General features: G+C 39.3%; 1 protein-coding gene across 11 annotated transcripts in view; it reads right to left on the bottom strand.

Annotated features, from left to right (window-relative positions):
- The window catches only part of MAGI2 (membrane associated guanylate kinase, WW and PDZ domain containing 2), a 763,702-nt gene that overhangs the window by 26,507 nt on the left and 711,046 nt on the right, over window positions 1-26,149 (bottom strand). For all 11 annotated transcript variants that reach the window (XM_049814030.1, XM_049814031.1, XM_049814020.1 and 8 more), the window contains 4 exons: window positions 25,602-25,787; window positions 21,373-21,547; window positions 18,271-18,511; window positions 16,412-16,555 (listed from right to left, as the gene is read on the bottom strand). In XM_049814030.1, the coding sequence (XP_049669987.1) occupies window positions 16,412-16,555; window positions 18,271-18,511; window positions 21,373-21,547; window positions 25,602-25,787 (746 nt within the window). The remainder of the gene's footprint in view (window positions 1-16,411; window positions 16,556-18,270; window positions 18,512-21,372; window positions 21,548-25,601; window positions 25,788-26,149) is intronic.

Below are 26,149 nucleotides of genomic sequence, written 5' to 3'. Positions count from 1 at the left end.
CACATTTTTCCCTTGCTGTTTGCCTTTCTTCTGTTCTCATTGGTCAATATGCAGGAACTATCTTGTATTAATGTAACCTTTTCTGTATTTCAGTGGATTAAAATATTTTTTTTTCTGTAGGCAGCATGTAGCTGATCTGATAGTTCCTTTTATTATAAAATCTTATGTGCAAATAACCTGGGAAAACTTAAAAAGGCCAGCATCTTGGTTATGTGACCAAAGGAGGAAAGAAAAACAAGTTTGCAAAAATTAGGTGCTCTGAAATTTACATCAGAAAGCGTGAGACCAAAGGTAAAACGAATAGTTGCAGGAACAGCAGGTTAATTGTGTTCCATGCATTTGTGTCTTGTGGCTGACTGATGTATAACTGAGTTATACTGCCTTTGCAGAACAAGCCCAGCTCTGATTAGATAAGAAAAACAACAAGAAAGAGAAATGTTGCCAACACTCTTATCCTGAGAAAAGCTTCAATTAGACTTTACACTCATATCTGGGGAATTCATACAAAAGAGAAAACTTTGACTGAGGAGTGGTTCCCCATGTGTCTAATAAGGTAAAAATTCCTATTCTTACTTTTTCTGCAGTTAAACATTTATAACCTCCCCTTCCTTCCCCTCGCCAATGTAGATTCTCTCACGTCTGATATGAGAGGAAACCACGCTGAGGCTTTCTCTCCGTCTAGTCCTCAGAGATGAGGCTTTCTCTCTGTTCAGGCATTCAAATGTGCTTGCTCTATTGTCTTTTCTGTTGTGGAATAGATTTTTAGATATTGTGGGGTTATTTCTGTCTTTTTTAAATGCAGAAGCTTTGAGAAGAGCCTAGATATACCCACATATTGAAGATGCACCAAGGTGAGGCCAGAGGTAATGGTAAGCATAGAAACAGGTCCAAAAAGAAACCAGTGCCTGTTATATGGGATCCTTATTACTTTCTCTTCAGGATCAAAAGTTGATTGCTGCAGTTTTATACCACATGTGACATTTCTCGATACTTCTCTTCTGGATCCTTCCGAGTCTGTCCACGATCTCCAAAGTGAAGATATTACTAAGGTGGGGGGTATATAATGTTCCCAGAATGAGACCTTTGCCTTTTTGTAACACAGCAGATTTGTGACTCACGTTTAGCTTGGATTCTGAGATTATTGTCTAGACAGTTATCCCCCATTTTACATTGTGCCCTAAACTAAGCACAGTGCACCTCAGTGAATTTTATCAGATCGACTGCTTTACTATGAAATTTTCATTTTGAAATCCAAGTCAGTTCCTCAAAGTCCTTTTAAACCCTCTATGAATAGTGACATCTTGGCATCAGCAAATTTTATTTTATTATTTACCAATAGGTCTCTAAATACTAATGAAATAATTGAGTCAAGCTGGTTTACTCCTAGAACCCTCAGAACCACACTTGTAATTTCACACATGTAATTAAAATTCAGGTGCAAACCATTCAGAGCAGCCTTTGAGAAGGATTATTTTCAGTAACCACATTACAGTGATTCCACCTAGAGTCTATTTCCCCATCCTTTTTCTGTGAATTTCATACAAGGTGGTGTTGAAAGGTGAAAAGAAGATGCCTCATACTTTGTTCTTCCCCTTTTTCCACAAAGAAATAAAAATGAAAATCAGAAATAAGAAATGAAAATTAGACTGGTGTGACAAGATTTGCTTTCCACAAATTACATGTTGGTGGACTTTTTGATAACTTGTCACAGATTATTTCTGAGAACGAAAGTTAAAGGCACTTTTCTCTATTATTTAACTTTAAAGATAGGGAACACATTTTCCTTTCTCTGGTCTGCTACTAACTTTCTTGTCCTCCATGAATTCTTGGACATAATTACTAATAGTCTAGAAATTACTTTCTCTTAGTCTTTGAGCATATACAAACATCAGCATGTTCAGCTGACTTGAATCTAAGTATGCTTTAAGCAGTTTTCTCTTCATTCTGATTTATACTCATTTCTCTTTGTTGATGTAAGTTTATGGTCCTTCTAAACATCACAATGAAGACTGATACAAAGAAAAAACGGAATATTTCAGCCTTCTCCACATTCTCAGCAAGCAGTGGACCTCTTTTTTCCTGTTCTGCATATTTCTGTTAATATATTTCTCTTTCTTACCTCTTCTACCTTCCTTGCAGACTGCTTGGATATCATTCTGACACATGTAATCTCCCCTCTGCATCTAGTGGGACACCAGCTACCTAACAGGTGTTGCAGCATCAAGGTTGGAGTGTCTAAATCTTTTACTGGGTGTGACCCTGTGGCATTAGCTGCTTTCATGGAAAGTGGCACATTTGAATATCAGACCATTATTTTTAAGAGGCATTTCAGCAAGCTGCCTTCTGTGGAGATATAAAGCTTTTCAGATGAAACGCCAGAATTTTTTAAAAGATAAACTTCAATGTAGCAACATTATCATTTTGCATGGCATTTAGGTCCTCTGTCATTTTACACTTTATGGATTTAATTTTTGTCAAGAAATTAACAGAAAAAATGATTCCTCAAATCTGGAGAGTTAGCCATCCCTAAAATAATACCTTCAGCTCCCATGCCATTCAGGTACAGTTTTTGCTTGACAGCCTGAGAGAACGCATGCTTCCTAATCACCAATTTTTAAATGCACAAATAGCAGAGAAAATGTTTGAGAGCACAGCCCTTGAAATCCAATATTTTAATCTCACAAAGCCACAGGCTGCCTTCGGCTCTTTGGAATAAACTTTAATTTGAAGGTGTTGTTACGGGGGGGTGTGCACGGAGCTGCAATGAATGCAAGGCTGGCAGCTCTTTGGTGGCCAGTCATGCGGAATGAACGGATGGACCCCTTCCCACTCCCAACAGGCAGGGCCTGCATTGCGGGACACCCCCCGAACTGGCATCAGCTCTGATTTGTAACCTTCCTGGCAGTCTTCAGCACAGACTACAAAGCCGGAGTGATCGACTTCCGCACCCTCCAGACATTCCCACCAGCTTAAGGTTGAAGCGCGTTGGCAAGCCAGCCTGGGAAGCTTGCATGGCTGCTGCCTGAGCTGTATTTATTCTGAAGAAACACGCTCTTTGCAGCTATGAATCTGGCAATTTTACACACATTGATTTCGCGTTGTGTTTCTTTCTTCCTACAGAACGTGGCCCTGGCTGAATTTCCATGCTCTTTGGGATAAATGCCTACCCAAACCCACTGGTTCTCCTCCTGACCCGATGGCATTTCATAAAAGAGAATGCTCCTCTGTTATATTCTTACAATGTGCAAGCACAAAGTAAACACTGAATGCTTCCCCCCCTTAATGTTTTTAAATTTGAATATTAATGATTTAAATGTAATTATGAAAGTAGTTTGTGTGTACGGGAAATGTCTCTTAAAAAAATCTGTTTCAGTTCAAGTTAATTCAGACGCTCCATCCATGCGTAAGAACAACTGAGCTATAAAATTGGGCAGCATGTTTTCTGGCAATAATGAGAAGATAATATTCCTAAGGAATGTTTAAGTGACATCACTATTGATAGGTTAATTAGAAAGAAAATTGTAAAGCTTCTCCAAATCATTAGAATAAAGTGCCTCTAGTACTTGTGAGTTTATCCGTGGAGTCTTTGTTCTGGCTGTATTTTATAGTAATTATTACCTGTTTTGTTCAAAAAAGCCAACCATACATACAAACAGAATTTCAGAGGCAGGCTAAATCAGAAGGAAATACATACGGCTTTAATGTAGTAAAGAGGTTTTTCCTTACTCAACTGTACTTTTAAACTACTGATGATAGCCTTGTGCGTGTTTGCCTCTGTCAGTGCGTAAGGAATGGTCTCTAAGCAGTTGTATAGTTCCCGGTTGCACAAAATGAAATTAATTGTAATGCACATTTTCATTCTATGTCAAATGAGGAAATCTAATGATAAAAGCCGCCTCAAATGATTTGTGCAGAGGGCATTGCTATCTGTCATTTTATTAATGCATTTTATAATTAAACCTCAGGAAAGAGACTAATTACACTTAATTCCTTTTATATGGGCATTCTATTTTTATAACTGAAACAGTTTTTGCATATTATTTGTTGCTGTTGTTATTGTTAATGAATCCAAGAGGCTGAGAGATTGTACTTGGAGACCAAATAGCAACTCCAGAATATTTATTTTGGTGAATTTCCAAGTACTGTCAAGCCCCAATATTCTTGCCTGGCATTAGGCACAGGCTGGATATCTGCTGTGCAAATTTCCTCACAGCAGAGGATTTTTAATACTGCCTGGAAATCCCAGGTGTAAGGTGTAGCCTGAGCAAAGCTATGGGGTATTTCTAGTCCTGGACTCCCTCCAGTGCATTTTAGGTATGTGAGCATGGGTGTCTCAGTAAGAGACATGGCATTTCTCTTTGGAGGAATCACACTAATGTGCCCCCTGCCACTTTTGAAGCAACCACCCGTGACGGTTTAGAGCCACAAGCTCTTTTTTTTCCTGTGGCCAACCAGCTGTGGCTTCTTACCCCTGGAAATGCCGGGCCCTTTGTCCCCGCAGGAGCCGCTCTTGCCTCCCGCCCAAAGGGGGGGCACGCTGCGGGGAAGAGGGGGGCCGTGGGACACGGACGGAGCTGGTGCAGAGCAAGAAATGGCTTTCGCACCACTCCTCAGCAGGTGCTCTAGCTTTTTCTTCTTTTCGCTTTTCACCTTTTCCTGAGAGGGGGAGAAACATTAGAAGTGCTATTACAGAAAGAGAGCTTGGAAAGTGGAAAATGTGCATGACCGAGTGTCTGCGGGAAATGGGGAGTGCGGGAGAGAGGAATGGAGTTTGCAGTGGTGGGTGGCTAACAAGACAGCAAAATGGACTTCTGGTACTACAGTATACTTGATGCCTTCTGCAGCATTGCTGCAAAATAATCCATGTATATGTGAATTAAATGTGCCAAAGATAAAAGTAAAATTCATTATCCTACTGGAGTTAATTGATATACCATTACTTTTTTTTAAAATAGAACGAGGATGACTCAGTGTAGCGTAATGTAATATTAATAGCATGTACTTCCAACACTACAGTCATGGATGGGAATTAGTAGACACTGTTAAAAAGGAAGAAGAAAATTTTCTCATATCTTCTTGATGGTCTCAGGCAGTTCCCATTAGGCAAAAGGAAAGCAAATTCAAGATTTGGCAAACCGATTTTATAGATCCTACATAGAAGCCTCAGCATCTAGACCGCTTCATCCAAAGTTGCATCCAAAGAGCAAAACAGAAAAGAACATAAACTCTGACAAGTTAAACATAAAACCACAGAAACATTCTGAGGAGGAAAAATGCTAAAATAGAAGAGCTAAGAATATACTTTCAAACATACCAGAGGTGTGGAACATGTCAGAGAACCAAGATCTCAAAAGGTAGTTTGGGCGCCAGGTAGAAAAGACTGCAGAAAATAGATGAATTCTTTGCATCAGCGTTCGCTAAAGAAGAGGGCAGCAAAACTCCTGCAGAGGGGCTGCTCACCACGGGGGTGAGTTTGAGGAACTGACTCCAATGGTAGGGTCAGTGGCAAAGATTTTGTAACAAACTGATGAAATGGATAGTAAGAAGCCACCAGAAGTAGGCGGCTTCCGTCCTCAACTCTAAAGGAATATGGATACGAAGCTGCTAAACTCGTAGCTCCAGGATGTAATCTACTGCCTAAATCAGTACATTGCTGAAGAGCAGAGGAATGGGAAGTGGCAAGTGTGACACCAGTCTTTAAGAACGGTCCTGGAAAGTAACCAAGCGAGTCTCATGTTCAATTGAGCAGACGGAAGAAAGCAATAAGGATGGTGAGGATTACTTGGCACATGGATAATGATGATATAGTGGGGAAGGGTCAGTGTGGCTATTGTAGAGGGAAGCCATTCCTCACAGATCTATTGCAGGTCACTGGAGCTCTCAGTGACTATATAGATAAATGTGATCTGGTTAGTATACTGACATTTTCAGAAAGCTTTTAATAGTAAAGCCTTCAGTAAAGGCTTTGCTGCGGGATGAGAAAGAACAGAGCCTTCTAGATAAAAGATTAAATTCTAGGAAAAAAACGCCTTGAATAAGTGGTCAATTTTCACAATCAAAAGACCTTACCATAGTGATTATTCTGTTCAGCATATTTGTAAATGACATGGTGAAGAGGTTGGAGATTGGGGTGATAAGATTTGCAGGCAACACGATACCATGCAGAATGGTCAAATCTAAACTTAAAGTTAAAAGCTGTAAAAAGATAGCACAATACTGTGTGTTAAAGCAGCAGGTGGAACTCAGTGGTGTTAAGTGGTAAGCGCTAAGTACAGTACATGTGGAAAATTACATACACAATCACTCTAAATTAACCATTACCCCTGAAGAGACAGATCTCATCGTCCTTGTGGTTAGCTTGCTGAAAATGTCAGCCCAGTCAAAAAAGCAAACAGAATATTAACTGCTAGGGAAAGAATAGAGAATAAAAGAGAAGCCATCATTATGTCATTTAGGAGCACCAGTATCTTGAAAACTGCAGATTTTCCTGGTGCTTCCACCTCCAGATGAGTGTGATAGATTGAGAAATGGTTCAGAGGAGGCTAGTGAGGCTCATCAAGGGTAAAGAACAGCTCCCTGATGAGGCAAGATGAAATAGACTGGTAAGCTTCAGTGGGAAAAGGTGGATATGATGTAGGCCAACAGATTAAGGAACAATATGGAGAATGAGGAAGCAATCAAAATTTTATTATGTTGTAGCTACAAACAAAATAAAGGAGCTTTTTTCAAACAATGCAAGCATTTCGCTTTGGAATCCATTGACATAGTATATCAGGAAATGTCAAAAGCATGAGCAAATTCAATTAAATGGTTAAAAAATAGTCCTAGATACTAAATATGAAAATTCTAGCATAAAAAAAATATCTGTAAACTGCTGATTGCTAGGGGCTTGGATGTTGTTATAACCAGTGAAGAATCATTTTGTATTTGTCCTATATTCCTTTCCTAAGCATCCTCTACTTGTTCTTGTTGGATTGAGGATACTGGGCTGGTTGGGCCATAGGAATGGGTCTAATATCTGTATCCTTTTACCTTCATAGGTGATCTCTGCCAGTTTCTACTTGTGGTTTGGGAAAACAGAAGAGAGGCTACGTGTGTCATTCCAGTTGCTGGACAAAGTGTTTCAATTATCAGAGCAGCATCATTTGGTGTATTAATTTTTTTCTAACACTCTTGATTCTTTATTTTTTTAAGCTAGGGCTAATTAATTTTTTAGACCTGAAAATCTTATAAAACCTTCATAAAATACAGATTTAAATATAGTGCCCGCCTGCCAACTAAGTATTTTAGTCTGAAAATTTCATACTGAACCATTTTTAGCAAGATTATTAACTCATTCTTTTTCACAGCTGGCTTGAAGGATTGTGCTATTAGGCATAGAGTTACAAAGATGCTTTGAATGTGTCAATTTGAGTACATTTTTGCAAGAATGATGTTAACTACATGTGTGAAAGGAATATATTTTCTCCTTACCTTTCTGCAAACAAATTCTAAAAAAACCACACAGCTTTTTGGAGAAATGCTGAATAATAGTTCACCTACAGTTAATACACTCTTGATTTATTAAGCTTTTATACTGTCAAAATATATTCAGGATCCCTGAGGACCTCAGTTTGCATTTCTTTGTTGTGCAGGCACAAGAATGTTGATCAGCTTTATGTCTGCATGTCAATATATTCTTCCTTGAATTCTGCCAATTACACTAACCTGGCATTGAGCTCCTCTTGCCACAGGCTGGCATACAGCTCATATGCTCAAGTATCCCAGCTGAATTCCCAGAGTTCAGATCAATCAAACCCAGACTCACTACAAGTGAGGTTGGATGGTGATGTATGTAGTAGGGAATTGTCGTGTGAATGAGATTACCCCAAAGGGACATGCAATTCGGTGGGAAAGCATAGCTAACATCTTCCTGTGCTGTTCAGATGGATCACAGATCACAGAATAAACGGATGGGACTAAGGATATCTTTGTCTTTGTGCTCCGTTGTAATGACAGTGTTGACATTCACTGAACGCTTACTATGAAGGTAAGATTTATATTACCGCATAAAGTAAGCCAGGTATGCTGCAGGTTTTAAGAGTAAGTGCTACTTATGTAGAAAGGATTGGCCACTTAACTGACATGAATCACTCTGTAGGCATTTGTCTTTCAAATGCGTGCACAAGACCTTAGTCAAAGAGAGACTGGTGGAACACTGTATGCTCCTGGAGTACACTTCTGTCTCCTATGTGTAGGCATAATGTCAATATTTTATACCTAAATATTAGTGACTTTTCAGTGGGGTTTCTGACAGCCTTCTCAAGCCCTCACTCATGTCAAGTGCTCAGCAGCTGACTCCCTGCTGCTCCCAGCACACCACCTGGAGAAGACCTTTTTGGCTTTTAGGACCTACCACTGCTCCTTGCACCTTTATGTTTGCAGTGACTAGAGTAAACTTGCAAGATGCTTTCTGACAGCAATATCCACTTTTCTCCAATATTCTGGACATAGGACTTCACTGCCTTTTGAGACCTGGAGATTCACATGAGTCACTCAGCAGTATATGTCAAAGTCTTCAGCTTTCTTTTTGATCCAAAACAGGAGTCCAAAGTTTGCTATGGCAAAAATTAAGGATTACACTGGTCAATCCTTAGTTTATTTTTGGATACAGCGATTGCCCTGAATGTTTGTACAAAGGTCATGACTGATCAAGCCATTCTTGCCTTCTTCCCATTTCCTTGCTGCAGCTTTCTTGATTGGATAAAGAAATGTCAGTATCTGTCATCTACTATCTCTACTGTGTGATAACTGCTTGCCTGCTATTTTTAATACTTTTTGCTCTAACTACTGTCAAGCTCAGCTGAGCTACTTCTTGCTTATTGTGCTTACTGTACTTACTGACTGCAACCTCAGGTGTATTCTGCTGCAGACTGTAGGAAATAACCCTTTAATGTGGGGCTAATCAGTGATGGAGCATCCCAAACAGATGCTCCATTCTGCATTAACAAGAAATCTAGGAGAGGCTCTGTACCAGTGAGGAGCCAGTGCAAACTGTGGGTTCTGCATGGCAACATGCTCTTAAATATTTCCATTTACTGTAGAGTAAGAAATTGTTCATTCTTCCTTTTGAGCTTTTATTGGATGGTCTCTGACAGGAAACAATCAGTCCTGTTGACGATCAGTGTTTTTTCATATTTACCCTTTTCCTTTGGCAATAGGACTACAAAAAGCTGAGATAACCCTGCAAAGACTCTGTTCTGGAGGGACTGAAGAAGTATAGCAGTAGCACATGGAGAGCTGAATCACACAGATTTGGAGAAGGTACCTCTGTGTGAAGCTACAGGAACTGCATGTGATTTCTGGTACAAAATTTGGCTGTGGAATGGGAATCTCACAAAACAGCATATGTGGCAGGCGAGCCATTTCTGCTTGCATTTTGTCTTTGAGATACAAGACAACAGCTACTAAAAATACATTTTAAAAAGAATGATGATACTTTATACATGATGATATGGACTTAAAAGAAGTGTCTGTGGAAGCCATATTATATTTAAGCCTCAGACAGGGAATGATTCCTTAATTGGTGGAAACAGATAACTTTGATCTTTTAAAAACCTAGAAATCAAGGTCTGCTAAAAACAGATATGGTGATAAAGTGACTAGATGAACACCAAGGTAAATGTGTGCAACAACAAGCAATCAAGAAAGCTGAAAAGAAGAAAAAAACATGATGAACACAAAAGAGAAAGACTTCTGCTTTGAGTGGTATAAAAGTCCTCCCAACCACTGTAGACACGTAATTAACTACAGCTGCTCTAAACTTTGCTCTGCCTATCTATCCACTGAACCCAGAATAGCTCAAGTGATTTCTGGGTGCCTGACTTGACATGTTCAGGAGTGTCCTTCTCCGGGACATAGGTTTATATTCCCTTGTTACACTCTACTGTTATACAGTGTTTAGAGAGCCCAGATAGATAGCTGCCTACATACTGTCTAGTCCTCTGAGAAGCCTGAACAGTTAGTCTTGAACCTAATTAATTTCTTCTGGGAGACATAGTTAGCAATAGCCAACTATTACATGACACTCTACTGTTTAGAAGCCTGGCCTCTAGGCTTTTCAAAGGGGACTTAAAATTATGTCTCCTATAGCTCAAGAGAGGGCTTTAATATCAGGTTATGAGTTTCATAGGCATTCTGTCCCTCTTATTGCAAACAGGAATGCACAAGTGATGTTGTCAGAAGGTAAAAACCAGAAGAAGTTGCCTGACCTTGTATTTAAGACACTTACACAGAAGGAAATGTCAGTTTTGAATGCTGCTGAATGCTCATACATGGGTTTTGACAGCAGTTTCAAACGTAATGCTTATGCCTTCCACGATTTGAAACTTCAGTTCTGTTTCCTTCCATATACGAGACAGACTCCCTCTTGTCTGCCTGCCCTTTTTGACCCTTGGCTCTTGAATACTGAGTTCTCCCTTTTTGCTGGGAATAATTGTTGGTGTAGGTGGATGAAGTTTCCTGAATAACCACAAAGAAGGCTGGAGTGAACTTTGTTGTCACAGGAAAGGACGAAATACACAAATTCTGCTAGCTTGCAGGATGCTGTGAACTTGTCCACAGCATAGGTTGGTCACTGTTGTGAGTCTCACTGTGCTGCTCACTCGGCAAGGTAGAACAGACCGAGCAAGGCCACACGGGTTCCTATGCAACAGCAACATAGAAGCTCGTAACTGACACTGTAGGAGCTTCCTGTCCCTTGTGCCTATTTTATCTCCAACTGTGTACAACTGAAACAAAGAGAGGGGCGCAGGCTGCAGGAAAAGCAACAAACAGGAAAAAGGATTGAAGAGTCAAAGGAGGACTGCAAAGCATGAAAGATATAAAATTCTGCAGTGCCTGTATTTCAGATGTCTGTTCTGCAAATATATAAGAAAAATCTACAAAAGAATGAGAAAAATAATGTAGCATTAGGAGATATGAAGAAGCTAGATGTAGGGCTAACTGGGTATGTGGACTGAGAAAAATGAGTTGACAAGACAATGAAACTAGAAATGTCAGAGATGAGAAGTACGACTTTCGTGGAAGATGTGAAAAAAAGGATGTAATTCACAAAGTGACAAAATGACATAGACGCACATTGTGTATAAAAAAGCACATTTCGCCCTCATTCTTCATGAATTTCGCGTTGACTAAACCCATTTGTGCAAGACACTCTGTACCTTTGCAGCTCTTAGCCACAGGCTCTTTGTTTGACGCTGGTTTCAGTAAACATGCTGGCTGGAGGAGATATAATTCAAGGCAATAAGAGATCTGTTGATCATATCTCACACGTCTAGCAAACACTACGACCATCCTTAACAACTCCTGTGAGAGCAGTCAGCAGTTCCCCATCTCTAAGACAGGAAGTGACAGAGATCTGCGGGCAGAGCTCTGCCGATCATTGTCCTCAATGTGAGGCAGGAATAAAATATGAGTTATTGTGAGCCTTATCTAAATAGACGTGTAAAATTGTTGCCAGTAGTGTCTGAATCTTCAAAGGCTGTGGGGACTGTGCTTCACATTGGCTGTGTTACGTCCCTCATCTCTGGTGACTGATTCAACTCAATACTACTGACTCTGATGATAGTGTGTGCACCATGTTCTTGCCCTAGTCTGAGACTAGGCCTTGCAGCTTTATTCTTCAATATTGCCATCATGAACCAGTTTCAATTTTTTTCCCCTGATGTTAGGATTGCTTGAGAAACGGAGTCTTGATGTGCTCAGACTTCTGCCAGTTCAGGATAAGATATCCAAGGCACTAATAATTCTCCAAACTTTTCTCATGGTTCTTTTAATACATCCTTGTCTTACGGAGCACAGACACGGTCCTATTCAGTCCTTTTTTGCCATGGTGTGGACAGAGTCTTATATTTCTGGTACTCCCTCATCCCGAAGGAGGGTGGAGATAAATTTTTGGAGCTCTCAGTGAGTCTATCTACCATTTAAATTTTTGGATAGCCATGTTTTCTTTTGTAATCTTCTCCTTAGATCCAATGAAACTTTTCTTCATTACTCCTAATTTGTAAGATATCTTGCTCTTTGTGAAAATTCACTTAGTTTATTGGAAGTATTTTGAGTCACATGTTTCAAGTTCTGTAAACCTTTGTTGTGGTAGGCTTTTCAGAATTCACCATTGTAGCTTGCTCTCTGCTCAGCTGTCAGAATTAAGAGGGATCTGTATTTACTTCCAGTGTAGTGATGAGGTTCCTCCCTACAGAGGTCTTCTGCAAGGAATCTCTGTATAACTTATCTATGAATTGCAGTGAAATCCTGCCAAAGTTAATTGTGGTATATTACCTGACATATGGTTTTATATGAAGTTACACAATTATGGCTGTGGGTCTCCAACACTGGCTGAGAATAGTTTACCAACCATGCAGGCAGAGGACGCATATGAAGAAACACTTCTTCCTGCAGACTTCTGGGTCCTTTGATGGACATTTCCTTCCCATGTCTAGTGACAGATAAATCCAAGTTAAACTAGGATGTATACTTGGGCTTTCTGCAGAAGCAAAGTCTATGAGCCCAAATAAAAGTCTCAGTGCATGTAAAAGTGCTACAACTAAGAACAGTGTAATAAGCCTGTGAAAGTTTTAAAACTGTTTTTAAGGGAATAATTTGTCAAACCTTAAGACATGACACAGTGTCTATATAGGCTCGCAGAAAGGGATCCTTGAGGAGAATAGCAGTATGCTGGTGAGACTGATGAACTCTGTAAAACATCAACTCAATAGTCTTCAACCCTTCTGGTTCCCAGAACAATTCCACAGAAAATCAAAGTAGAAAGCTCCATTAGTCATGAAGGGCAATTAAAGACTATTTTAGATCTCTTAATCCTAAAATGGAGTGTTGCTCAGTGGATTTGTTTTGAATAAAAACACAAAGTAAGTGCCTAGTCTGCCATTCCCAGTGGGAAGGAAGACCAGGATTTCTGATTGGAAATGGTGATGTGATAACAAATGTCATCAAACCTTTTTCCTCTTTCCATCAGTCTTTTCATATCCAGACAGTTCTGGCAGGGCCAGTGGAAGACTGTCATTTCTAGTGCTTACTCTATGAGTCTGTTCTCTCATCTGCTCCCAAGCTTCACTGGAGTTCATAAAAGCCTGAAGATCAAACTGAAAGTGTCATAAGGATGACCCAATCTTGGTGTCACTTTCTTCATGTTGTTTCATCATTGCCTTTTTGTTCAATTTCTCTTTGCTCCTATTATTGGTATATTTTATTCCTTTCATACTTACCTTCCTCAGTAATGGGTCTGGTCTATTTTCTTTTACAAGAGACAGTTCTATACTATTTGTTTATTTAGATATGATTTCCTGTAATCTTAGCTTTTCTTCTTTAAATTTATACTCTGCATCTGTAATGCATAACACTTTTACATGTATTTAGACCTCAGAATCTTTTCAATGTGTGCTGATAGACTTTCAGATTTTTTAACATGTGTCCAAGTGGAATATAGCTGTTGGGCTCATCCCATCACTATGGTTTTGCAGTGCCCACTAAGAGAGTACAACATGCAGACTTTGACTTGCCTATCTAGAGCTGTCTTCAGTTAGAGATTGCTTTACTTCAATTATACAGATTTATAAACCCATTAGTATAGATGTAGCTCTATTCCTTTAAAGTACTTTGCATTCTTTTATTTATTTCTGTAAAGTAGGGAGATTTGTATCAATATGAATGTGCCTTTATCGGGGCTTTTGCTGGCTATAACTAAACTGACAACAAAATGTTATTTGTGGAATACGTTTACTTATTATATCTAAATGCTTTACAGGTAATGTTTCATTATATGATCTACTTTTTTCAACGGCTTAGCTGGTTTAATTTTTCTTTTCTTTGCTTGGTGAGTGGGAATAATGGTGGAGTTATATGCATTCTTTCTTTCTATAAGCATGACCTGCACCTTGTGTTATCTACTTCATGTTTTTCTGTAAGGCTTCAGTTAAATCAAAGAAGGCTGTTCGAAAGGTGGAGGAAACAGGAAGCAAAACAAAAATGGAGATAAGTAGATCATGAGAAGAACTATTAGCTGGAAAATGCTCGTGATAAGATCCTACCACATAAGCATGGTTTACTACCCCCAGTGCTGAAAGCCTAGGATCAGAGAATCTGATCTTTAAAGATGACGGTATGTGAAACAAGAAGCACTGAACAGATTTTTGCATGTTTTGCTATAGAGATGCATCTGTGAAACAGAGAGATACAGAACTGCAGCAAGCAGGCTGGTGGTCCCACCCAAGAAATGGGAATGAACCTGCATTATTAACAGCAGATCTAAACTTAGGAAAGGAGATACGGGCAAAGAACTCTGCTTCCTTTGCTCATCTTCCTATATACTCTATTCCTTTCAGCAATTATTATTTTTTGGTTTGTTTTTCTATTTTTGTTTTGAAGAAGCTGTTTCTTGAGCTTCTGCTGTCCATCAGTTACAGGTCACTGGAGATAAAAGTCTTGCAAGTTCCTAACCCATTTGTGATTGTCAGGTTAAAATGTCTGTTAAACAGGAGAATACAAGACAAGACTTGGTGACAAGGCTGGAGTGTAATACTGATTCTAAAGAACGACACCTTTAAAGGGGAGAAAAAAAGCCAGTTACAACTATCTGGCCAGGATAACACTTGGCTGTGTGTTGTGGCCACATCAACAAAAAAGGTCTAAAAGAAGTTATTTTAGAAAATATATTAACATTTTTCATTATAAGATACAGGACTTTTCCTAATGAAACTGAAAAAAAAGCTGTGTATTTGTGTTACATGCTTTTTATATTTACACTATTCACAGAGTGGTTAGTCTAACTTTATTTTGTGGTACTAGTTTGTTCAGATGATGCACAGAATTTAATAGGTTAGTTTTCTGCCTAATACAGGTTATTATTTGAAATGAACCCTCTCCAAAGGCATTGTTCTTCTGTTGTTCTGTAGTCTTAGTCATATGTTTCCAAATATGTGATTCCAGAGCTTATCAAAAGCACAGCTTTTCCCCCATCTTTAATCACATGGCTGCTAATGTACATCTTCCCTATGACTTTTCATTAAAGGCAACTGACTATGATAGTGCTACAGTAAAGGAAAGAATGAAAACATTCACCAGAGAAGATATTCTTAAGTTAAAGTTCTAGCTGCAGCATGAATTTACCCTTATTTCACACAAAAAATATTGTGGCAGTATTTCTCAGTCACCAGTTGCCTGCCTGCTTGCCCCCCAGCTTCCTCCTCACAGGGATTGCTTATGCCATTGCTCCCTTATGCAAGCTCACAGTGCCATGGTATGGCTGGTGTCTAACTGAATTCTATAATTCTACAAAATGGGCAAGTTAAGAGTGATTTGAAGCATACTAAAACTCCTGAGTTATATACTGAAAGTCTCTGATTGTATATTTAGACCAATGACAATGCTCTTTCAGTATGAAGTCAAAATTGATGAGATTGTTAGGATCGTGAGATAGAATCTGTGTAACAACCATGACATTTGAAAAATCTGCTATTACTACTGTACAAAACACAATTTCCATTGCCTATCTTTGTAGTTAAATATTGGCTCAACGAGGCTGCACTAATTAGATACATAAACAATTTTTAAAATGTTGAATCTTGGTAGTCTCTTTCATCTATGTTTTGTCCTTCTCCTTTTTGTGTACTCACTATTCTGCAAGGTATCAGCAACCTTTGATGAGTTTATACCTCCTCTGTAGCACAACTGGACAGATTAAAACCATCTATTTTTGATTGGGTTATTTTTCCTACACAGAATATGTTTTTTTTTAATGAATTCTTAAGTGAATGCTTTTAGATTTAGTATCTGGATGCAGTGTTATTATGATTTCTAGTAGTACAGGATTCAAACGTACTAAGACCTACGCAGACAAATAGTGAAAACTGATCCCTGCAAACAAGATTAAATAATATCAATAAACAAACTTAACAAACGCTATGGAGGCAACTTATTAAATTAGTAAAATAACACAGACCAGGTCTTAGGTTTCATAGTTATCCAATAAGTGTCACATAGCTATCACTTTGCTCCTGTGATTAGAGACATAACTGTTAATTATGCTGATATTATTATCAAAGAAACATGAAACTTTTTGTCAGAGATTTTTAAGTTGCTTAGACATGAGTGAAGGCATAAGGAGAAAAACGTACAACACAGTAAAAGCTATTATCAACAAGAAGTAATACATTTATTCTGCAAAGAAACTACACAGACTTACTATATGTTTCAACTAATTTCTTAAACTCCTACAGAACAAGTTTGTATTATAAGAGGTATATGGCATTGGTTCTTCAAAACCTGATCAGAGATGGAAGAGATACTTTCTCTTTGACCCCATCAGCAAAAATATCTGTAAATGCTGAAAAGAATTGTTACAATGCATTTTACTTACCCTCATCCTTCCATTTCTTATTGCTGGTCCATCTTCTGCTAACCTCAACACATACAAATCCATTTTGTACTCCCTTCCTCCTCGAATACTAAACCCAAAACCTTTGGCTCCTTTCTCCAAATCAACAGTGAAATAATCAAAGTCCTGTATAGACAAATACAAAATGAAAGACAATTAACCATATGAATGTCATGGTATACATCCAAGAAAACTTTAAAATACATCTCTTCAAAAGTGTAACTATGCAACTGATATGAGCAAAGGGACCTTCAAAGTATGCTTCCGCACTGACAGACTTAGGCCATTTCTGAGAAAAGACTTTAGCAAAATGTAAATGCCTCAGTTTAAACCCCCCTGAAAGGGTATCTTCCAGCAGTTCCCTGGTGCCAAATGCTCTGTAGATGGTTTCCATGTTGTCCCCCAATACTTTCACGGCACCTGAGTGTAAGTGTTTATGTCTCTGCAGAAGTGCTGATTTGGCAAGGGAGGTAGCAGGCAGTTCCTGTATAAGCATCATCACAACTAAAAATTAGTAGAAGAGACGCCTCCTAAATTCCCATCAGAACTTAACATGGTCAGCAGGCTGGACTGCATGGAGTCACAAAGTACAGCAACCCTCATCTCTTCTGTTAAAACATGTGCCTTGAGGAGGAGGTGCAAAGTAGATTTGAGTTTCACCCTTTCTGTGTCCTGCAGAGACTGAGATTCATCTTTCCAGTTTTTCCTTGGTGGACCCTAACTACCAGCCCCATAGAGGGGTCTGGGTGAGAACTTGCTCTGTTGCTTCTGATCCATTGACAGCCAAGAGTGCAAGCACCATGGGAGCAGGAGAAAAACAAAAGCAAGGCTGGGTTGTGTAGACCAGTGGTTAGAGAATTAAACAGGAGATGGTGAGAAACAGGTCGTCTAAGCATCTCTCCAGAGGCTAAGAAGCATCTTATAGGGCATACACATGAGGATAGGGATTCAGAATTTAGATACTGAAATGTGTAAAATTTTCAGAGGGTTCTCTGGATCCCATTTAACAATTTGGATATTTTCACTGATATTATGCATCTGGTTTTGAAAATACAGGCATAGAAACCATCTATATATGGTTCCAGCATATAGTGTTCAGAAGTTTACATTCTCTTATTAAATATTTTTCAGACCTCTGTATTTTTCTGCCTTTATGTAAGGAGAATAGAGGATTTTTTTGCAAGTCTGAACTTTGGGCTAGATCCTCAAACCTTCACAGCTATCAGTACATATTTGTCATCAGCAGAGTCTTGTCCAAGGTAACATAACTCTTCATCTAAGGTTTATTTCTTTGACTTTGTAAGATCATGCCTGATGTCAAAGAAACTAGTTGCACAAGCTATTTTCTCCTCAATGAGACTATTACCAACAGAAATGTAATTTTATCAGTCAGCATTCATATTTATTTATGTATTTATTTTATTTATTCAGATTAGATAAAATCTTCATTTTCAACAATGCTGTAGAAATGCAGTCTGACCTAAGTACATCCACTGTTCAATGACTGTATTATGCTCCTAGGAATAAAAAAATTCCTCTGCTGATGCAAAGGCAGCTTATTTTAGAACTTTTATTTTAACTCTCCAGCACCTTAAAAATAGCATCTATTTAACATTATAGTCACACAATTATAAATGTAGTGTTATTTGACAGATCACATAGTTCATTAATATTAATGGTCTTGAAGTAATTAGCTCTACAGAGAAATAGTAACTTACAGTAAAACCAATACAGGTGCCTTTTTCTTCTATAATGTCATCTTTTTTACCAATTTACATGGTCTCTCCCTACAGACCATAATGCTTTCTGGTTAGGAGCGCTCTAAGTATTTCCCTTTGTACCTGGGGCTGCCTGTACTCTGACAGAGGGTACTGCCTGGTGTCAGGTGAGTGCTGCCTGTAATCTATCAACGGCGGCTGCCTGTAGTCCAGAGGTGGTGGCTGCTGGTAATCCATCACCGGAGGATGCCTGTAGTCCAGTGGAGGCTGTCGGTAGTCTGTTGAGGACTGCCTGTAGTCTGTAAATGGAGGCTGCCGGATATCAGGTTTCACATCCTGTCTGGCTTTTACTTCTGACCTATAACTGGAAAAGACAAAATGACTTAGTTTCAGAAAGTGGCAACACATTAAGAATATGCATTACATGCAATATTGAGGAGTGAAAGCAAACTGCCTGACTGCAAAATCTCATAAAACAAATTTTCACAGAGAAGCGAAACTTTCAAGTGTAAATAGTCGAGGCATCCAAAAACAGTGAGCGCTTTTGAAACATGGACATAAGCAATTTTCCCTCAGGTCATACTGTGCAATTTTCCACCTCGTATCAGTGAGATCAGGATTAGGCTCAAAGGGACAGGAACAGGAAAAGCATCTCAATTCCCACTTATCTTGCCCACTTGGAAGATGAAACTGCATGTGAAAACACCAACAATACTCACTACAAAATAATGCAGAAAAAAAGTGCTTTTTTCCAGAAGTAAGATTTCTGTAGAGTAAATGAAACATCAGTGCAGACATTTATAACCCCTCTGTTTCATTGACATAAACTATGATTACTGTGAGCTTCTTAAGGTTAAAAAAGGAGACATTCTTTGTATTAGCTGTTATCTTTTTAATGAAAGGTATTCTTTATATAACATCTGTTAATATAGTGTGTTTTTTTATTATTACACACTCCCTATAATACTATCAGGCTACAAGCCCGTCGCGGTCATATCAGTAGTTATGCACAGAAGTAACACAGGGTGAAAGGAAAACAAATTTGGTTAATGAGGAAGTAATAATAAGTAAAATATAGCCTTAATTGGTAACTGGTTACAGCAAGACGAGTCCTAACATTTCAAAGAAAATGTGACTTTCTGTAGTACAGCAACTAGTTAATTAATTTACTCAAATGGGAAAGAGTGGCTCCCTTACCAGGTGGAAATCAGTGCATAATGACATTTCACATTTTATTTTTTTTCCTATACAGGAAATATACATTTCAGATTCTGCTTTAATAATGGTCTGGAAGTTTTTAGTTGACCAAGTGGCCATGTATGTACACATGCAGATACATGGACACATATAGACTGTGAAAGGGATTTTGAAATGGACTTACTGATTTAAAAAAATTACATTCTGAAAAAATGAGAGCAATGTTTTTGGTCATGTTAATTTACATGTGAAAATATAATGCAAAAAATCTAAACATTTTAAAATGTTTCAGATATGTTTCAAAACTTCATTACTTTATTAGCACAGCTATAGTATCATTATGGCAGATCTTCCTACACACTAGCTTTAATTAGCTGAATGTCTAGTCAGACACAAAAATATCAGAACTATTTCCCTTTGACTTTTATGAGAAGATGAAAATAGCCTGCTTCCACATGTTCTTTTAAAACCCGTACGTGGCATCTATAGCAAGACCTGCATATATACATGCAATCCTGTTACTTTCTTTACTCAGTATCACGATCCTGTAAAAAGAAGACAGAGAACAAACATGCTTACTGTGATACTGAGCCTTATTAATAATGAAAATAAAAATAGTAGTTAGTATTCCTAAGAGTTTTAAATATCTTACAGTATTTTGATTTTGATACAGAAACAGTGACCATGGCTATATAAACAAGCTGCAATCTGATTTATAAAATCTAGTGAAAAATGATACTGTATGAACTATCAATAATGGACCTTTTTCTGGGATAAGAATCCTTAGGCAGGTTCCCAACATATGACCACAATTGTATCCCAGAAGATGATGCTTTTATTTACAGCTGGAGGCACTGTAATTTTTGCTAAATATGTAAATGGCGACATGACCAATTATAGCTTACGCTTTTCAGTAAAACTATTACAGAATTTCTTTTTGGAACTTTAATTAATATAGTTTAGTGATCCCCTTTGAAAATTCACAGTTCAGCAGACATTTAATACTAACTTATAACTGCACAGAGAGACTTTTGTGAAAACTTTGCATTGGATTTTGTCAGAAACATATGTCTTCTAGGAGGTGATCGCTTTTGGAAAAAGTACTGAATGAAATATAAGACAAAGAAATTTGCCAAGTGTGACTAATTGAGAGAAAATAATTTTGGGCAAATGAAAGTGCTACATCTGTTAAGCAAGGAGATTTAGAGGGCATAGTGTCTAAATCACAACTGAACTCAAGCATCTCCAGAAGCAAGAAGTTACAATCCTGTAACCAGCATCTACTGTTTGGGGAAGAGGGTCTTGATGAGGTATGTTGGTTACTGAAGATTAGCATAAAGACAGTCAGTGTAATCAGCCTCATTTAACATGCCAAAAATTAATCCAAAGACTAAATAGTGTTGATTGGAGATCACAGAAAGTTGTATCATCTCACAGCCTGAGTGTGCTTTTTTTATATACAGCTTTTAATACAGCTGGTCACAAAATTTTTATCCCCCTATCATTTAATTTCCATCACAGATAAATTTGTCAATGCATATGCATAAATTAGACATGAGAAATTGGCTGGAAAATGGCACCCCATAGATAAAACCTGTTTTAAAAATATACCCCTGACTGCAGAAGTCTAATGGACAAAAACCCCACACAAACCACATGTCAGATAATGAAAAAAAAAAGGCCACCTCATGATCAGATACTGATATACCTGTATTTTGTAAGCTGTAGTGATATCAGATAGCATGTTAGCAATGAAATCATTAGCAAGGAATACTGCGGCGTTTAGTTCCTTGGCAAACATATGATCCTGATGGACGTTTGAGGAAGGTTGGCTAGACCCTTGTTCATAATAACATGTTTCATACCTGAACAAGACTTACAGACTGTTCTGCCATGCACAACTCATGCTCTGCTTTGTCAGAGCACCACGAGTGATGGCTCACAGCCACTTAGAAACAGCATGAAGACCCAGCACAAGGGTGTCCCGTGGTCCTCACAGGAGGCAGAGGCTGGAAGAACCACTCTTACCTGTTTTCGTGCCCCTGCAGCTGGAGGGGCTGGGGAGGCGGTGGCTGGGCAACGGGGCTGTGCTGGGCGACGGGGCTCTGCTGCGCCAGGGGACTCTGCTGGGCCATGGGGCTGTGCTGCTGGGCCATGGGGCTCTGCTTCTCCGAGCTGGGGGCCGAGGCTGGGCTGTTCAACTCTGCATGATGGGAAGCTGGAGATTAAAGGCCTGTCGCAGCGTAGCATTTAATAAAGGGCAAAGGTAGACAATAATAATTTTTGGTCACACACTACCTCCAAAAATTTATGCTTTGTCACTTCTACTCTCTGGGGTTATAATTAGTTTTTAAGATATCTGAACCTAATGGTATCCTTTTGATAGTCCGTGGGAATCTGAGATCGTGGTCACTTCTATAACTCCAGTTGACACCTCCATTACTTAAAACCCAACTGAATAAGGCGAATTGCTTCAGTGTTTCATGTTTTCTTTTAAAGCCTAGAAATACTGATCATAGAATCACAGAATCGTAGAATAGTTTGGGTTGGAAAGGACCTTTAAAGGTCATCTAGTCAACCCCCCCTGCAATGAGCAGGGACATGTTCAACTAGATCAGGTTGCTCGGAGCCCTGTCCAGCCAGACTGTGAATGTTTCCAGGGCTGGGGCATCTACGACCTCTCTGGGCAACCTGTTCCAGTGTTTCACCACCCTCATTGTAAAATATTTCTTCCTTGTATCTAGTCTAAATCTACCCTCTTAGATCTAGTCTAAATGTACCCTCTTTCAATTTAAAACCATTACCCCTTGTCCTGCTGCAATAGGCCCTGCTAAAAGATTTGTCCCCATCTTTCTTGTAAGCCCCTTTAAGTACTGCAAGGCCTCAACAAGGTCTCCCCAGAGCCTTCTCTTCTCCAGGCTGAACAACCCCAACTCTCTCAGCCTGTCTTCACAGGAGAGGTGCTCCAGCGCCCTGATCATTTTTGTGGCCCTCCTCTGAACCCGATCCAACAGGTCCATGTCTTTCTTGTGTTGGGGGCCACAGAGCTGGATGCAGTACCCCAAGTGGGGTCTCACCAGAGCGGAGTAGAGGGGGAGAATCACCTCCCTCGACCTGCTGGCCATGCTTCTTCTAATGCAGCCCATGATATAGTTGGTCTTCTGGGCTGCGAGTGCACATTGCTTTTCATCCACCAGTACCCCCAAGCCCTTCTTGGCAGGGTTACTCTCAATCTCTTAATCCTCCAGCCTGTATTGATACCGGGGGTTGCTCTGACCCAGGTGCAGGACCTTGCACTTGGCCTTGTCAAACCTCATGAGGTTCACATGGGCCCACTTCTTGACCTCGTCCAAGTCCCTCTGGATGGCATCCTGTCCCTCAGGTGTGTCAACCACACTACTCAGCTTAGTGTTGTTGGCAAACTTGCTGTGGATGCACTCGATCCCACCGTCTATGTCATTGATGAAGATATTAAACAGTACTGGTCCCAGTACAGACCCCTGAGGACACTGATCTCCATCTGGACATTGAGCCATTGACCACTACCCTTTGGGTAAGACCATCCAACCATTTTCTCATCCACTGAACAGTCCATCCATCAAATCCATATCTCTCCAGTTTAGAGAGAAGGATGTTGTGGGGGACCCTGTCAAAGGCCTTACAGAACTCCAGACAGATGACATCCATAGTTCTTCCCTTGTCCACTGGCGTAGTCAGTCCATCACACAAGGCCACTAGGTTGGTCAGGCAGGACTTGCCCTTGGTGAAGCCATGCTGGCTGTCTCGAATCACCTCCCTGTCCTCCACATGCCTTAGCAAAGCTTCTAGATATTCAAAATGCTTTTCATTTTGAGAGAATGAACAATTTTATCGCTTTCACCACTGTTATGGGATGACAGACTGTTGTCACAAAAGCTAAAGCACTGGCGTGCTTGTGTTAGCTCCTGCTGTCTTTGAGATCAACAAGCATTTCCTATCTTTTTAAAATCTTTGGGAACTGTGCACAGTAAACCCAATCTCAATAAATTCTGATTAACCAGCTAAACCCATGTTTTATTTCACTCTATTGTGCCAAATGACCAGGGTTTCACATAGTAACACTGCAGAAAACCAGAATCCTTCTTTCCAAACAACATAAAATTCAAAAAGGCAAAGAGGCTGGGGTAGGAAGTTTGGCCTTGTGACCTTGTTACAAATATAGGATGCCAATCTTCCTTCAGGCTTCCCACTGCACTTGGGGGAAGACACATTTGGCACTGAGCTCACATTGAATATATTTCTCCCCACACACTGGCACAGTTATGCTGCTCATCACTTACCTATTAAGAAGTATAAATGAGAGAGACTCCACCCACAAGAGAAGAGAGCACTGCAGAAGTAATTGCTCATGCACTATCAACAGCAAAGGTACATGTTATATTTTTTTATTCCTGCTTGCAACAGAATCAGTAAGGCCAGTGTGGCGTGGTGCAAAGTAACCAGAATGGACATGCATATGGCTCAGCATCCCTAACAGCAATAACTATGCATGATCCAGATCTTGCCTAGTTTTATATTTGAATCTAGTTCGTATTTTGAATGATTTTACTTTTTATTTTTTTAACACTTAAGTTTGTCCTCTATGACTGCACATTTCTAATGGCTCTCTACTTAATTTATGCTCATAATTATTCTAAAAATTTTGCCTACTTTATTAAAAATCTTTTCAATTTAGACTTAATTGTTAAAAAAGCTTGTATATTTGCACTTAAAACACTCCTCATGCAGGCATAAGCAATACTTGTCTGTGTAATTACTGTGCTTAAGGCTTTAATCACCCATTTTGCATCTGTGACTCTCTTTTGTATCGCAAAGTTTCAGACAGGAAGATTGGGAATGCTGTCCCTCATTTCTACGTTACTCTTATAACTATGGATGAACTAGTCAAATCATAAGCTGCTTCTAAAACTGCTTTGCATTTATATGGTATTTTTTTACCTGAAAGTACATTACAGAGGTATTAGATTTTTTTTCCTAATTTTGTAAGCCGGGAAGCTAATTCATCAGAAGGCAAATGAAGTGTCCAGTGTCACACAGTCACACAGGGAAGCCATGCCTTAGGCACAAATCATTTCTCACCACTAGCACCTGAGAACATCTCATAGCACTGCATTTCAGATGCACCTCTGCTTGCTTTCTAATTTAAGGTATCCATCCCTAACACTGAACCATTAGCCATTTGCTAATATGAATTAATCTGGATATCAGGGAGGCCTAAATAAGCTGCACAGCCTACATGCAGCATCACACTTGTTTGTAGATGTTTGAAAAACTGACCTCCAGTGATTATACAGTAGCTCTTTGGTCTGAATTCTGAACTTGTGTATGTCTGTGGTTTTTCCTTCACTGCATTCATTTAACAAAGCAGCGAAGTTCCCCCAGCTGCAGTCCATGGCCAGTGTCAGACCATTTCCTTGTCCCATTGCTGGATGCAGCAGCAGCAGGTGAAGGTCATCTAACTGGAGCATGGATAATTAAGCAATTACGTTACTTGCTGTGTGACATTCCTAGCTCTAATGGTATTTGCTGCCGAGATATAAAGCCACAGTCTCATTAATACAGTACAATTCATACACCAGTATGGCACATGCCTAAACTAAAAAAAGCCCTGAAATCAACGCCAAACCCCATGAAACCAACATCAAAAAAGATCTTCACTGATTAGCTGTGGAGTAATGACCAGAATAATGAGTCTGTCCCCTTATCCTCACCCTACAGGTGAGACAATTTAGGGTTCAGTTCTTTCTTGTCTTGTCCATTTATAGTGATACACATGGAGGAAACTATCAAATCTGAGCTCTTCCTACACATCACTTTTTGTCAGAGGTGGCTGAACATGCAGTGACAACCATTGCAGTGTCTTGTGAGTCACTTTGCCAAACTTTGGCTTGGTTTACAGCAGGATATAAGGGAACAAACTCAAAACTCTCTTTTAGGGTGCTTTTCCAAATTCTTCCAAAAGTAATTAACACTGACTCTCTGGTACTCAGCTCTCTCTCAGGTTTCTCGAGATTTTCTTTAAATACCCCTTTCATAACTAGAAATCTCTTCAGGAATTAAGATATTATTCGAGCTGGTTGTAAGGCTGTAATTTTGGTGTGCTGTACATTATAGCTGAGAAGGCGAAACAAAAGATGTTCTTTCAAGCAGTGACATAATTCAAGCTAATTGCAGGCCACTTAAAATTTTCTTCTTGTTTTTAAGGGCCATTGACTTACCCTCCTGAGGAATGATGCGAAGAGTTACACTGAGCCCTGCGTCTTTAATTAGCTTCACAATATCTGCATGAGGCATGTTAATAATAGACTGGCCATTCACAGCTAAGATCCGGTCTCCAACTTTAAGTTTTGCACAGCGATCTGCAGGACTTCCATCAATTATCCGCCCTATTTTATGGGGTACAGCTAGACAAGGAACAATAGTCACAGTTAACATAGGCTGAAACAAGTGGTGATGTTCACAAGCAAAAGAAGATTAGTTCATTTGGAAGAAAGTTCTATATGAATTAAAAACCAGCTTGTGTAAAAACATGTAAGAATATAAATTCTTATACAACATCATTTGCATTAACACAGTACAGATTTCACTAAAGATTTAGAATCCAGATATGCATATATACATGGCATATACACATGAAGTCCAAAATCAATTTATGGTTCAGCTGTTTTGCAAACCTGGCACGTAACGAGGTAATAAACAGATCAGGAGAACAATAAGGCATTAAAACAGTGAAGGGGATAAATTTGCACAATAAGTAGTAGTCATA

Source organism: Accipiter gentilis, chromosome 11 (genome assembly GCF_929443795.1).
Source record: "Accipiter gentilis chromosome 11, bAccGen1.1, whole genome shotgun sequence".
NCBI classification, from domain to species: domain Eukaryota; kingdom Metazoa; phylum Chordata; class Aves; order Accipitriformes; family Accipitridae; genus Astur; species Astur gentilis.
This window is presented reverse-complemented; position numbering and strand designations above follow the sequence as displayed.